The sequence below is a fragment of the Phoenix dactylifera genome, chromosome 3 (assembly GCF_009389715.1).
Source record: "Phoenix dactylifera cultivar Barhee BC4 chromosome 3, palm_55x_up_171113_PBpolish2nd_filt_p, whole genome shotgun sequence".
NCBI lineage: Eukaryota > Viridiplantae > Streptophyta > Magnoliopsida > Arecales > Arecaceae > Phoenix > Phoenix dactylifera.
Window position 1 is genome coordinate 10,806,198 of NC_052394.1, and position 14,717 is coordinate 10,820,914.

General features: G+C 36.4%; 1 protein-coding gene across 3 annotated transcripts in view; it reads right to left on the bottom strand.

Annotated features, from left to right (window-relative positions):
• Positions 1-14,717, bottom strand: part of LOC103716039 (DNA polymerase zeta catalytic subunit) — a 44,208-nt gene that overhangs the window by 10,568 nt on the left and 18,923 nt on the right. For 2 of the 3 annotated variants that reach the window (XM_008803883.3, XM_039124622.1), the window contains 6 exons: positions 11,121-12,414; positions 9,679-9,933; positions 9,225-9,598; positions 8,898-9,043; positions 3,540-4,128; positions 2,165-2,311 (listed from right to left, as the gene is read on the bottom strand). In XM_008803883.3, coding sequence (XP_008802105.1) covers positions 2,165-2,311; positions 3,540-4,128; positions 8,898-9,043; positions 9,225-9,598; positions 9,679-9,933; positions 11,121-12,414 — 2,805 coding nt within the window. The remainder of the gene's footprint in view (positions 1-2,164; positions 2,312-3,539; positions 4,129-8,897; positions 9,044-9,224; positions 9,599-9,678; positions 9,934-11,120; positions 12,415-14,717) is intronic. The other variant, XM_017844943.3, reaches the window with a different exon arrangement.

Sequence of the window (14,717 nt, forward strand, 5' to 3'; positions counted from 1 at the left end):
TATCAGAGCTAGAGCTTCAGCGAGAGATTCAAGAGTATTTATAACCCGACGTGCGTTTCTTATGAAATGAACATACAAAACTACAATGCCGCTTGGTTACATGGGGGGGTTGATGTGCTTTCAGATTATGCTGATGATCCAGATATTTATGAGAGGCATCGCCACTCTATCCAATTTTAGATATCGGTATGTATGTTAGACTTTAAGTATGTAATTGATTGTATTATTTTTTAATTTCCATGTCACTACTTGATTTAAGAATATTTTATGTTGTTCATTTTATGATTTGTATCATTTTAAAGTAATAAGATGCATCATCTAGATTAAACCGAAATCATAGAAACGTCAAAAAAACATCGAAGAGGCCAATAATTACTATAACCTATGGCTCTTTGATGAATTTCATAAGTCGGGTGAATTAGACTTAAATTCATAGAAAAAGTTTGAAAAGAGTGATTACCAATTAAGTTTTTTTGAGAATACCGGTTTGGTTCGGCATCGAGCGGGCACCGAACCATACCGGGCGCCGACTGGTATAGGTCCCGGTACCGATTCGGCAGATCTTGGACAGGAGAGTTAATGTTCAATAAAGTGTTAACCTCTTATCATACAATAAAAGGCATGCATGACATTTAAATATGTGTGCATATGCAGATTTTTTTTTAAGTATGCTTGCACAAATTTGTTGTATTCCTCATAAACTTGTAAATGGATTAAGGCACAAAATGGGACAATAACAAAAAGCCAAGCGCTGAATCTTGTAAATGGATTAAGGCACAAAATGGGACAATAACAAAAAGAAAGTCTTGAAAACATAATTCAACTACAAAAATATAAAGTAATTAAGACAGTATAATGATGCTATCCATGTCTTATTTTTTCTCCCTTTTAACAAAATTTCTTACATATTTGTTAGACATAAGTGAGATAATAAGATTGAATAACTTATTAAGTTCTTAATGATTTCTAGGTCTCTGGAATAGAATTTTCAATATAGAAAATCTAGAACTATGCCTCAACTATTAAATTAACAAAAGCATTTATACAACTCCAATGATGCCTCAACCAAGTAACAGATTGTATTTACTAAAACCGCAGGATTTTTAATTCCCAGATATTCTACTTAGGACTGCGTAAGATGAAATTTTAACAAAGAACCGTTATAAATGCTAATAAAGGCAACTTCTTTTATGCGAATGGGCATTCTTGAAAATGCCCTATGCTGCCAAAGTCCAAAGCTTTTCTTTAGTTTGAAGACATTATGCTTGAAACAAGTTAAAATGTCTCAGTGTTGAATAAGATTAGGACAAAAGGCCATTTATATGTGAAGGTTTCCAACCAGCCAAATATTGAATAAGAATCTTAATGCATATATACTTCAAGGGGCCTGGAGAGGAGGAAGAGGAGAAGGCTGCTCTGTTAATGTGTGACTTTTGGCTTGGCATGTGTGATGCATGTGAGACAGCCTTTTGTCATTCACCCTTGAGCAAGAGCTCAGATAGTTAAGGTGTGCAGTTACTATAAAAAGAGGTATATGTAGGAGTTAGGACTCTTCATGGGTAGATAGGGGCAATACCTCACCATGGATGGAGGTTCACGACCATGGATGAAGGCACAAGCAGTCTGAACTATGATAGTAGAGTCAGCCCACAGGTAAAGCCCCTAAAGCCCGTAGTTGCTAATCTAAATATTTAAATACTTCGATTTGGTGCTCCATTAATATTTATCACCATTGGTCATTTAAGTTGTCAAGTTACAGGCATGTAAACTGAGGACAGATGCCCAAAGGAGAAAAACACTATATAGATTCACAATAAGGGACCAATTTACACATAAAAATTGTTGAAAGGCTAAAACAAAACTTAAAGAAAGTAAATGATGCCACCATGACACCACAGGACAATAAAATAAATAAGCCCTAAGTAAATCTAAATCAGTAGCTTTTCTTTTCCAGCTCAGTATCCCAGTCAGTGGAGAAAAAACTAATTACAGTGATGTCACAAATTATCAAGCAATAGCTTGTTGTACAGTCACTAGCACAGAACATTAAGAGAATCTTCAGGAAGAAGCAAAACAAGTACTTCTACAAGCATCAGCAAATGAGCAATATCAATGGAATAAAACTTATTTACAAAATAAGGGGCTGACAGGAATGGCAGTAGACCTGATGCTTTCCTGGAGATATTGTGAGATAGTTTTGTGTATGTGCTAATCTTAGGAGCATAGATTCAACACGAAACTGTGAACCTCGTGATAAAACAGAGAAGAAGTCAATGCCAAAAACACGAGCAAGCTCAGATGTCCTATTAATCTGCAAAAGATAATAGTTCAGTAACCCATAAGACAAACTCCTGTAAAGTAAATCAAATACAAACTTATATTGTCAATCATTTATTCCATAACTTACATATTCTTTGTCATTCTTCAATGAAAATTAAATGACAAAATCACCAAAGCTATCTAATTGTTAAGATGAATTCAAATCAGAACAAAACTCAATCAAGAGCTAAATTCAACCCAGTGCTAAAGAGTCGTGAGTCGGATATGGGCCTTCTTGTTAGAAAGCAAAACAAAATAAGCTTGGTCTATATAGGCACGATCTTTCTTGAATCAAACATGGACTAAACTTTGGCTTAAGGTTTACTGTCTCTATACCGGACCCCATATCAGTACTATCCTATTACAATGTCGATACACGGTATGGTACAAGATGGTGAGACGTACCCAGTGTCGGTATGGTACGAAACTACGTACCGATTAAGTATCGATACGATACGGTGTGCCTGGTACATTACGCTATCGACCAGTATGGCAAACCTTGCTGGGCCAAAATTCCATGCTCAAATCCTTGTCATAACAAGTATCATGCTAGACTAAAACCTGGTCCAAAGTTGTTCATGACCTAAAAGCAATTATACAGGTGATGAATCGTTAATAAGATAAGAAGTGAAGATATGCAACAACTTACAAGATAAGTTCATTGGCATGCATGTTAAATTGGGTTAGCAATATTTTTTTATATCAAAAATAAAGGCAATCTCAGACTTTCTTGAAAAGACAAATTGTATTTGTTTCTATAGACAGAAGATTAATCCGATTCAGAAAAATAAGAGTAAATTAAAAACAATCCACCATGTGTTATATAATGCAATAAATGATTAATAAGGAGCAAGATTTGCCGTACCAATCGGTATTATACTGTATCGGATGTACCGTATTGTACTGTATCGGTACCGAACTAGTATGCAGACTCGTACTGTACCAACACTCGGTATGTCTCGTTGTACCGTACTGTACCACATACCGATATTGTTATAGAATGGTACTAGTATGGGGTCCGGTACCGAGATGACGAACCTTGATTGAGAGTGCTTGCTAGAATTGAAAGCACATTCCATGGACTGGCAGTTGAACTTTTACAAGAACAACAAAACCAAAGTATTACTCCAATTCTAATTCAGGTGACTATCAGTGAGGAAACAACACGAAAACAGCTGCAGATCTTTGGTATGTACTACTTAGCAAAGAATGCTACTTACCATATCCAATTGATTCATTATCTGAAGATTAAGCTTTGCCCTCTCCATGACATATTCTATACATCGATATCTTGCTCGACCAGGACCACTTGAAAACCATTTATTCAATACTCTACATGGAATTGATGGAATCTTTCGCCTCAGAACTTCTTCAGACACAGCTTCAACAGCATACATATTAAGCTTAACTTCTGCACGCATGAGTCGCCATATATTAAGCACAATCCGTCCACCAACATGTATACCACTAGCATGGGTACGACCCCATTCATCTTCAATTATAGCATCCTCAAGAACAGTATCAGCAACTGAAGTTTCAGGAAGTACATTACACGATTCAGGGTTTGCTGAGTTCCGGATGCTTTTTTTCATCTCATATGCTGGTGTACGAGAAATGTTCTTAAGCAAGCTAATACCTAGATGTGCTGCTCTTTCAGCAAGAAAACCAAGAGAGCCACCTTGAATCTCCCATCCCATCAGAACATCTGGATCAATTGAAGAAATGATCTTCACAAAATGATTCAGGAGGAGTTTTTCTTCAGATATTACAACAATATTGCAACCAGAAACTCCATCAATATTTCTGCATCTGACAAATAATTAAACAATCAGTTAACAGAAACAAGAGTAAGTTTTTCATTCTATATGTAAACAAATTGAAAAAAATCAGAACAGTGTCAGTAAAGAGTACGTAAACATAATCGACAATCCTGGTCCCATCTATATGCCATTAGTTTTGAGAAACAAGAAATGATACACCAAAGAATTTGATCATGCATCAAGGTAATTATCAAGGATCACCAGCAAGTGAACTGGTCAAAGATAACGATATAGAGATTTTTATATTAAACAAAATTCGCCGTCTCAGTACCGGACCCTGTATTGGTACCATCCTATTATAGTATCGGTATGCTCGGTAAAGTATCTGGTTCGGCGTATTAAGTGTCAGGACACCCCCTACTGCATACCGGTATAGTCGGTACGCACTGGTATGGTAAACCTTGATATTAAATAATATATGATTATTTTTGCTTACTAGCATTGATTACATGAAGACTGTAATCTTGATCTCATCGCAACAGCATGTCATATAATCACAAGTTTGGCATTAGGGAATGGCATAGCTAGATACAAATTTGAAATTGGAGAAAAAAGAGAAAAATCACCAATGCCATTAAAATAATTTAGGAAAAATAACTTGAAAAAGGAAACTCATGTTAAAACATGACGGAGGCAACGACAACACACAATAGCAACAAGAAAACATATTATCATTAATTAATAGTCTATGAAATATGGATACTTCATGAGTTGCAAAATTCATAAATTCAGAAAAATCATAAAGCATATAATAGTTCATGAATAACTTAGGCTAATGTGGAAACAGATTCAGCCAACAAACATATTATGAGAAATTAAATATTTCTAAAGGTTGAATATTTTTTGTGACAATACCATGTCAGCAAGACATTGCCAACATTATTTGTCAATATTAAGCTTCATTTCTATTAGGCATGAAGTGGACTCTTGCTGTTTGTAATTTTGATCTTTTTTTTCCAAAAAAATATAACTGTTCTTTTTTTTTTCTTCTGAGAGAGAATGTTAGGTTCAGAGAGCCTAACAAATTCATTAAAGGCTCGTTTGGTTCGCGGGAAAAGAAAGGGGGAAAGTGTGGTCAACTGGAAAGTAATAAGATACCTCTTGTTTGGTTGGAGTTTTCAAATGAGAGAGACGGAAAAGTTGTATTCCTATGGAAATATGATTCCCACATTTTATGGGAAAGTATTTCCCATGAGAAACATGGGAAAGTTATTTTTCCATGAGACGGAAATCACTTTATTTTTACTTTTTTCCAAAAAGGCTCTTCAGCATTAAAGGAACATTAAAGAGGCATTAAAGATCTAATTTTTGTTAAGGGCATAACAGGAATTATACATAACTTTTCCAGAAAAATGGATGGCCAACCAAACATAAGCACTTTGGAAATTTGTTACTTTTCCATAGTCAACCAAATATGTCAAAAGTACTTTCCTAGGCATCCTCTTCCTAAGAATTTGTTTCCCAGGAATCATATTCCTAAGAGGAAAAATGCTTCGCGCGAACCAAACGAGCCCTAAGACAATGAAATAGAGAAACAAAAATGGAAGAAAACAAAAACGCCGACATAATACAAAAATCCAGCATCCCACCCAACAACAAATCCATTACAATTTCACTTCCCACAAACTTCTTGACAATAGAACCTTAACCGATTATCTTCTGTTTACGTAGGACTTTCTCCACTTGGCTTTGAGCTCTTGGTCTCACCATGCATACCAGTCTTTAAGCCATCTTCTAACTCTTCTAATGAGCAACGTCCCAGATTGTTTCTTGTTACCGAGAACTTCGGAATTTCCCTCAAGCCATGCAGCCCAACAGACTGCAACAACAACAAATCCCATCTAGCTCCCCAAGACTTCTTGAGCTTATCCCATCACCATTGAACCCACAAATCCACATCCTCCAGGAATGGTCCAAGATTAAAACAGTGGGCAAATTGTCTCCACACAGACTGGATATAACCACATTTCAGGAATGGAAGGTTAACCGTTTCCTCAAGTCATCCACAAAATTGACACCCAATGGGCACTGGCCACATACTTCCTTAGTCTATCATAGTAAGAACCATCTCAGGAGCACTAAATGTCCATAGAGGTCTAGTGAATGGAGCGAAGATCCCACCATGGCAAATGGAGAGAGGTTCCATCTCCAAAGAAATTATAGAAGTTCTTCACTAAGAATGTCCCTCTTCTTCCCCACCACCATATTATGGGAATTCATTCAACATGGTTAACAAGTTGTTGTAGTCTACAGCTTTCTTTGTTATAACTTATAACCAAGGCTAGTCATCTCAATACCAGAATCCGTACTGGTACTATGCTAGTACAATGTTGGCATGCCCACTATAGGGTTTGGTTCGACAGACTGCAACTCGGTATGCCTCTTGTATCGAGTCTCAGCACGGTACTGATATAGTATACCTAGAAAGGACGGTACGTACTGGTATGGTAAACCTTGTTTATAACATACTTGAATCGAGGGCCAGAGTACAATATCTCCTCTTATCTCCACATGAAATAGTCTCTGAAAAAAATCACAAAATGGCAGCCAGAGGTCCTTCCAAAATCTAGTGCTTTGGCCATTACCACCCTCCTTGAGTCCACTAAAAAATACTGCCTTAGAACCCCCCTCCAGAATGGTGAAGCAGCAGTTCAGTAGCTTGCCACCTCTCCCTGTGATCCTTCTCTTATAGTTCTAAGAAAGATGAGGTTCTTCCACGGTGCTGGACCTTGTTGAAGAGGGAGGATGCTGCCACTACTTGCACACAAGTGCTTTGTTGAAGTGCTTCAAGTTGGTTACGCCCAGTCCCCCTGCTTCTTAATTCTACACATGATGTCCCAATCAAGTTATGCTTACTCCTAACATACTCAAGTTATGCTTACTCCTAACATACTCAAGTACAAAAGTTACGATCCTTCAACATGGACAACCATGGTCTGATGACAAATTTTTACTTGATTGTTTCATCATCACCAACTACAATGCAACAATGAAATTTGGAATAAAAAAAATAAAGCATTGAGTGCTAATGAATGCCAGAGCTTCATCTTGAATCTTATGACCATGATGAACCTAACTGAAGTTCTCACAGGTTTTCAGCTTAAACTGAACCAGTGCAAAATGCACCATAGACCATTTAAAATGAAAATATATGGCTTTAATCATGATCTACAATATTCCAATGCCTAAATGCTAAAAAATAAGATATTTTCGAGATTTTACAGTTGACCTATGCATCAAGTAGATGATATGCTATCCTTTTGGTAGGTCTTGAGTTCCATAATGCATGCATATAAACTAAAAGGTGTAGAATTGATCAATACATCCTAAACTGATCAAGATTCAGTAATCCCATATTCTTCTAAAACATATATCAAAGCAAATAATTGTATATTACCACTGAAACAGTTCATTTATGAAACAAAATTCTAAGAAACACCCAAACACTCAAGTTTTGGTTTTTTGGTATGTTTATGAGCTGCATATCATGATTAATGATGTAAAATTTTATTTTAAGCTTCCCCTCACAAAATTTGCATATACTGGATTTGGGCTCAAATCATATACATGAGATGTAATCCCAATATATAGAGGGTAGCAAATAGTGACAAAATAATCAATAGCAGTATAAAGAATAATAACTATATAGCACAAAGACTGCAAATGCAAGAACATCTCAACCTCTACAAATGTGGACTAAGATTTAATAGTTCCAAGTTCTTCTAAACCATATATCAAAGATAGCAATTGTGTCTTTCCACATGCGTGATGACTCACTTAATAAGCCAATTCTCAGAACATTTGGTTTTGGTTTTTTTGAAGTTCAAACATTTTTAAAGTTATATCATGATAAATGCGGTGAATTTTTTACTTTCAGCTTCCTACTACCGGATTTGTATTGGTAGGATTTGGCCTCAAACCATATTCATAAGTTTTGGTTGTCAAAAGAGATACAACACCACATGATGATTAAATATTGACATGTAGGATGAAGATTATACATGCTGTCATGGTGAAATATGACTACATCATAAATCACTCAAAAAACAAGAAATCATCAACTACAATCTACAGCCATGGATTCTTTTCACCACGAAGAGGAGAAAGAACACAGTTTTTCTCCAGTCATAAGGTGTGACATATGACTGCAAATATGCAATACATGAACTACAAAGGCCTCAAAAGAATTTATCATGATTCTAGTTACTGCTATGGTCGAGTAGCAGCAACAGAAAGGGATAATAGAGGATTCAACATGATTGGAATACCACATGGAAGAAAATTAACGTAGAGAAAAAGCACCTACAAAACATGCTGGCCCAGGTAAAAAAAAAAAAATAGCATGGTCAATTGGCAAACTGGTTTGTTCATAGAAATACCTACAACTTAGAGAATCTCCATTAAGAATAAGAATTTTTAATTACAATACAGGGAGTCATATTGACCCTGTATCTACCAATATCAATGCAGGTACCCTTTCCAGTCTGGCTGAACAACGAGTAGATACTGGCCTATACCATGGTACATGCAATACCAACCATCACCAGAATGGGCTGTACTATAATTTTTAAAACCTTGAATTCAAGACTAGATGAAATGAAAACGTAAATGCAAACCAAATTCAAGGATTAAATCAAGAACAGCCTGAGTTTTGCCTTTTGATCAAGAAGATTCATAGGAATGAAATCCACTGCTTTATTGTGATAAATCTCACAAAACAAGTAACAAAAACAGAGAATACATAAATAGATCAAACACCTCCTATATGAATCGTCATCGTTACCACGCATAAGGACATAAATATCCAAAGCAGGGCTTGTATCCTCCTGAACTGCAACAGATATAATGTTTATGGCATCAAATCGGGGATCAGGTCGTAGATCTCCTCTAGATGCTGCCTGCACCTGTCATAAAATGGTGCAGCAGAGTTTATTATTCCTCACAAAGAACATTATTAAGGGTTTTCACTATGAAGGAATGCATAGTTGCAGAGCAAATCACTCAAAACAGCACAAAACAACTAACAGCATGAATGGCCATAAAAATGTTGAAGTAAAAAATAAAGGAAAAAACAAAGGGAGGAACCTCTAGACTCATTATTGTCAGTTGTTGTCCACAACCAACACTTGCAGGATCGCGAAAACCAATTTGACTGAGAGGGGTAAGATCTGATTTCCCATCTGGACCTGAAATCTGCGAGGCATGACAACTATCGGTAACTGCATTTTCTTTCATACGATTGCCAGCTAATTTTGTATCATTAGAAAGAATATCAACTACAGGCAAGTGTATTTTTATTTCTTGACTTGATGGGGAGAAATCTGGCTTCAAATGAAAAGCAACTTTAGATTCTGGCAAGGAACCATCACAAGCAGGCCCTTTACCAGCGTCCTCCGGGCCATTACCGAACTTGAAAGAAGACTTTGGTGATGATAATGGCAGGTTCCATTCAGAGTCACCTAATATTCCAAAGACTTTAGGATTAGATCAAAATGGTCTATCAGAAATATGATGAAGAATTATTGTTCATTACTCATACCAGTGGCATCATCCGAATGGCAGCACAGGACTTCTTCCAAAAGCCATTGACAAACAGAGTCTGAAGTTGGTGGTGAAAATGCATGAGTCAGTAAGTATAAAACTGAACCATCATTTTGGAAGTGAGTTGGGGCACCTGCTGCAGAATCCTGACCAAAATTAGGGTTTACTACACTAGGCAACAATCTACATGATCTTGTATCAACAGAGGTCCTTTCAAAAAAAGGGAGGATGTCATCCTTCCCCTGCCTCTCAACTGAAACAGTAGAATAAGAAATTAGGAGGATGAGAAAAAATAAAAGAATAGAGAAAAACAACAATGTGTCAGCAGATCATAACTGTTAACAAACAGAAGGAAATGCACAAACTAAAAATATATTGTACATGATATAGAAAACAAAAATTCACAAATATTGAAATACACATGCCAAAAATAACTTAGAGATGATAGATACCAAAACATCCAGCATAGTTCCACAGGAAGTTCATAGTGAGTGCATGACATGCACATAAATAATAAATACAGTGTAAATAACAACACACACAACAAAAATCAGCAAACCACAGATAATACAGAGAAATACGTTTGTCACTGAAAACTAATGTGCAACTCCATGGGTCCAAAACATTTTTAAGCGCAAGAATAAATTAAATGTAGGCAAGTGGTACTTCAAGCCACATAATGCAAACTAACAATTCCGATGAGCTATACTTGTCCAAAGTTGATTATGAATGTGGCCAATACATATTTGCCAAAAAGAAAAGGATGATATGAGCTGAAATTAATAGATCTTGCAGCAGGCACTCTTTTGCAGTTGTTGAAAGAATCATGTCATCCTAGTGATTGTAGTAGGACCACAACCACCAATTTTGCATATCTAAATCCTTAAAAAGGTCCAGTATCCACCATTGAGTGGGCAACAACATCAATCATAATAGTCACCTTAGTACCTCTGCAGTTCCCTTTTATGTTTAAAGATACCAAGGTTCACAATCTTTACACGGACCCTATACCGGTACCATCATGGTACAATATTGGTATGCCTGATATAGGGGTTGGTTCAGCATACTAATACTCAGTATACTTCCCATGTGACATATCAGTTCAGTATTGGTATGGTACAGTATGGCTAGTAGGCTAGTACATACCAGTATAGACTGGTATAGTGTAACATGAAAAATATATTTTAATAGTAACAAGTCAAGTTCCCAAAATGGTTATATATGATAAGATTCTATCAAGTCAAGAATTGATCCTCTAATTCACCATGTAAAACACTTTATACATATTCCAGACACATTATATTGGTATATGAAAAGAAAAACTACTATGAGATGAACCTTTACAAGACAAATAGGCAGTGCAAAATCACTCCAAGATAATTAAGCATCGTTCAAGCTGATATACAGAATGTTTTAAAAAGAGTGTAAAAAATAACATACAGTAAACGGAGCAAGAATTGAAGGCTGATGATTCATCATGAGCATTCAAGGGCCCAACAAGCCGCCCAGTAGCCCCAGGAAAATCCTCTGAAATCATCTCAATCTGATCTTTAGAGGGTGGTTTCCTGCCAAAAGTCATCTCAATACATTCTAAAGGAGTCTTTTCCATATTTGAACCACTGCAGGTTTTGCAATCAGGGTAAACTGAACTGTTTCCTGCACCCCCTTCTCCACTGACCAGATTATTAGTTTGCAGAAGGTTTGTATCGAATGCAGAATATGAATCTGTTTGGCTGCTAATGTGTGTTTCAGCAAAGACCTCTGGAGCAACGTCAGCGTCATGTTTACAGATGTGCTTGCTATCACTATGCAAAATTACTTGTTCTTCACTAAGAATGCTGGATGTGCATACATCTTGCTTGCAACCTTCACCGGACATTATGTTCTCTTGAACAATTTCAGATGACCTTACATGTAAAGTGTCAAGGGGCAAGACATGATAGTTTGATCCCTCTGAAATCATATTCTTTTTCACCTCAGTTAATGACTTAATGAAAGGTCTATCAGATTCAGACTGCTCACCCTGGAAGCACCGCTTTTTCCTCATCAAATCTCTCACAGAACATGCAGCCAATGCCTTTCCTACCTTTTCATTAGAAGTCCCTGTGCCTGCATCAACTTTTGTAGCATTGTAACTCCTCTCCCCTTTGCTCCCAGATGAGGTGCAATGCTCGGTACCATTTTTCATCAAATCATCTGAAGGAGAATCAACAGAGCCATGTTTAAAATCTTCGTGCTCGTTTTCTTTAACAGAGAACGGCAAAGGGCACCATAGAAGTTTGTTTCTACTGTGAATGCTGTCTTGCCTCGTATTTGTGCACTTTGCCATCAGAGGAGTGGGTGATGTCTCCCTTTCACTACTTGTATTTATCTCAGAAAGATTGGCTTTGCATGGAGTTTTAAAATTATCATCAGATGATCCATCAACTTGAGGAATTGTATCACCTGATGAAATACTGGCCATATGCTCATGATCCCCAGCACAAGAAGTGTTTTCCTTCAGTACCTCAGACTTGATGGTACCTTCAACAGAATCAAGAATATCCTGGCATTCCTGCTGGGAAGCACTCAAATAATCTTGATGAGCCATCTCTAAAGCCTTTTGGTAGGATTTTGTAGGAAATAAGGGACTGAGAATTGCTTCATGAACTAATTCATCATCAGTAGTCAAGTCTTCTACAGCTTGTGAAGATGCAAGCCAGCTTAAAAGCCCAAGCGCTTCAGTATCTAAACTCTACAAAAGAACAATTGATACAACATCGATAGAAAACAAGTAAAATAATAGTTGCAGAAAAATCAACTATCATGAGACAAATTTTCATAAAACTAATAATGCTAAAAAAATAGGAAAAAAATAAGATAAGATTTACAAGTTGAACCCAAATGTGGATAGCATATAGTTCAAGTAAGAAAGAATCCACCAGGTATATAATTCCTAGAAAAATACTTAAAAACAACAACTTAACTAATAATTGAAAAATAAGGACCATCCAACTGATTTAATGATATCCAAAAGGGTGATCTTAATTCATATTTACTTTTAGAATTGTAAAATAGAGTCAATAATCATAAAGTGCTAGCATTAGTACAGTATATCTTAAGCTATAGTAATAAAATTCACACAAATTTCTTCTGATTAATTTTGGACAAGATAACTGAGGCCTTAAACTTGACGCTGCATTTGGTTGTGGAACAAGTTAACCCAGAAATAGGTTAACTTACTCCTAACCCACTTTACTCTAGAATAAACCACTCCAACTTATAGGGCAGAATAGTTTAGTCCATGTCCGGTGGAAAAGGTAGCTTTACAAACATCTAAATGCCCGTTTTATCCTTGAAATAAATCGGTCACCTTTCTGGAATTTGGCAGGTTGAAGTAGTATAAATGGGTTAAAGGGGTCTTTATTCCATTTAACCCTCATCTAAACAACAACCAAACATAGACAAAGAGAGTGAAATTCTAAATAATTATCTGGTTCATTTAATACTAGAGAGCAGAAAAGCTTGTCACCGAAAGTTGCAATAGTAAGTCATTATTTTAACTTTGATGCTGAAATTGAAGTTCAAGACGGTGATGTAACAGTCAAAAGGTAAAGATCAAGCAGCATCTGAATGGAAGTATTCAACACAAATTGTATAAATGGATGATGATACGAAAGTATTTAATGCAATAAAAGAAAATTTGGACAAAATACAAGAGTATTAGTTACATAGTAGTTCTAAACTTCTAATATTAAAATTTTCAAATTACTATAAATATCTCAATTCAATCAATAAGGTGAATGCTTGGAAAGGGAGAGGACATCAGAAACTTAATTTTGTAAATGTAAATATCAATGACTAGACCAAAAGACTGTTGTATGGTACCTTATTTAGTATGAACCAACTACCTTAGATCTGTTATAGTCACTTCTCTTCCACTTATACCTCTAAGATTCAAGCAGTCTGATTCAGAGTTCAGGAAAGAAATGAATTCCTCAAACAAGTGTAGTGTAGCAAAATACATTTAGGTGTGCCCAAACACAGTACACAGGATGATCAAACAAGTATAGACTAGGCCAACATATGCAGAACCGGCCCATATCTAACCGGTCTGGTTCGGCCTTAAAAAACGGTTCTAACCGTACCGGGTTGGAACTGGCCTGTACTATATATGTATTGGACGGTTCCGTCCGGTACGGGCAGGAATTGGTGCGAACCGGTGGGCAGCAAGTGCGCCCACGCATGCTGTGTTATGCAGACTGGTTTGGCACTAGTCCTGAACCAGTCCGGTGGACGACCGGTACGCCTACCGGTACCGGTAGCCTAACTTGGACTAGACCAAACACATTGGTAGTTCCCAAAATATTGATACAACCAAAAGAAATTCTAATTCCCTAGAATATCTTGAAATAATATTTCCATCACATCCAAAGATTGCTATTTGGTCATTTCCTCCAGACTAATCAAGAGAAATAGGCACTAAAATTCTTTTCTTTTTTTTCAGAAAACAAAAAAACCCAGCATAACAATACTGTCCTAGTCCTTATTTATTTAACTTGAACAATATCCTATAATAAAATTTATCACTTGACCCACTGCAAGGCTTCTCCAACCTAAGTCAAAATTCTAACTAACTAATTTTGTCCTTTTGTTTTGTCTTTTCTTGGTCAAATACATGTCTATAAACATGTAGGCTTCAGTTCTCATAAAGAATTGCATTTTTTCAATAAAGAATGTTGGGAGGCCAATCAAAGCCCTGTCTATTGCCCGGTGTAGCTGTAGGTTGATGTTATCGTCCAACCAGATGTTAGGAGGTGCTTATAAAGTTTGTTTTTCTGTAACCATATAGTATTTTGGTCCACTACGACTATATAATATCCTTCTCTCTTAGAAGACCTATGGTGCTGAATACCAAAAAGTTCAAAAAAGATCCTGACTACCAGATAAATGGTCAATGATCCTAAAAGGAAACTTAAGGTAACATAAATTCACAGCAAATAAAATAAAGAATACCAAGCAACTTACAAAGGACAACCTTGCTGATATATAGAAGAC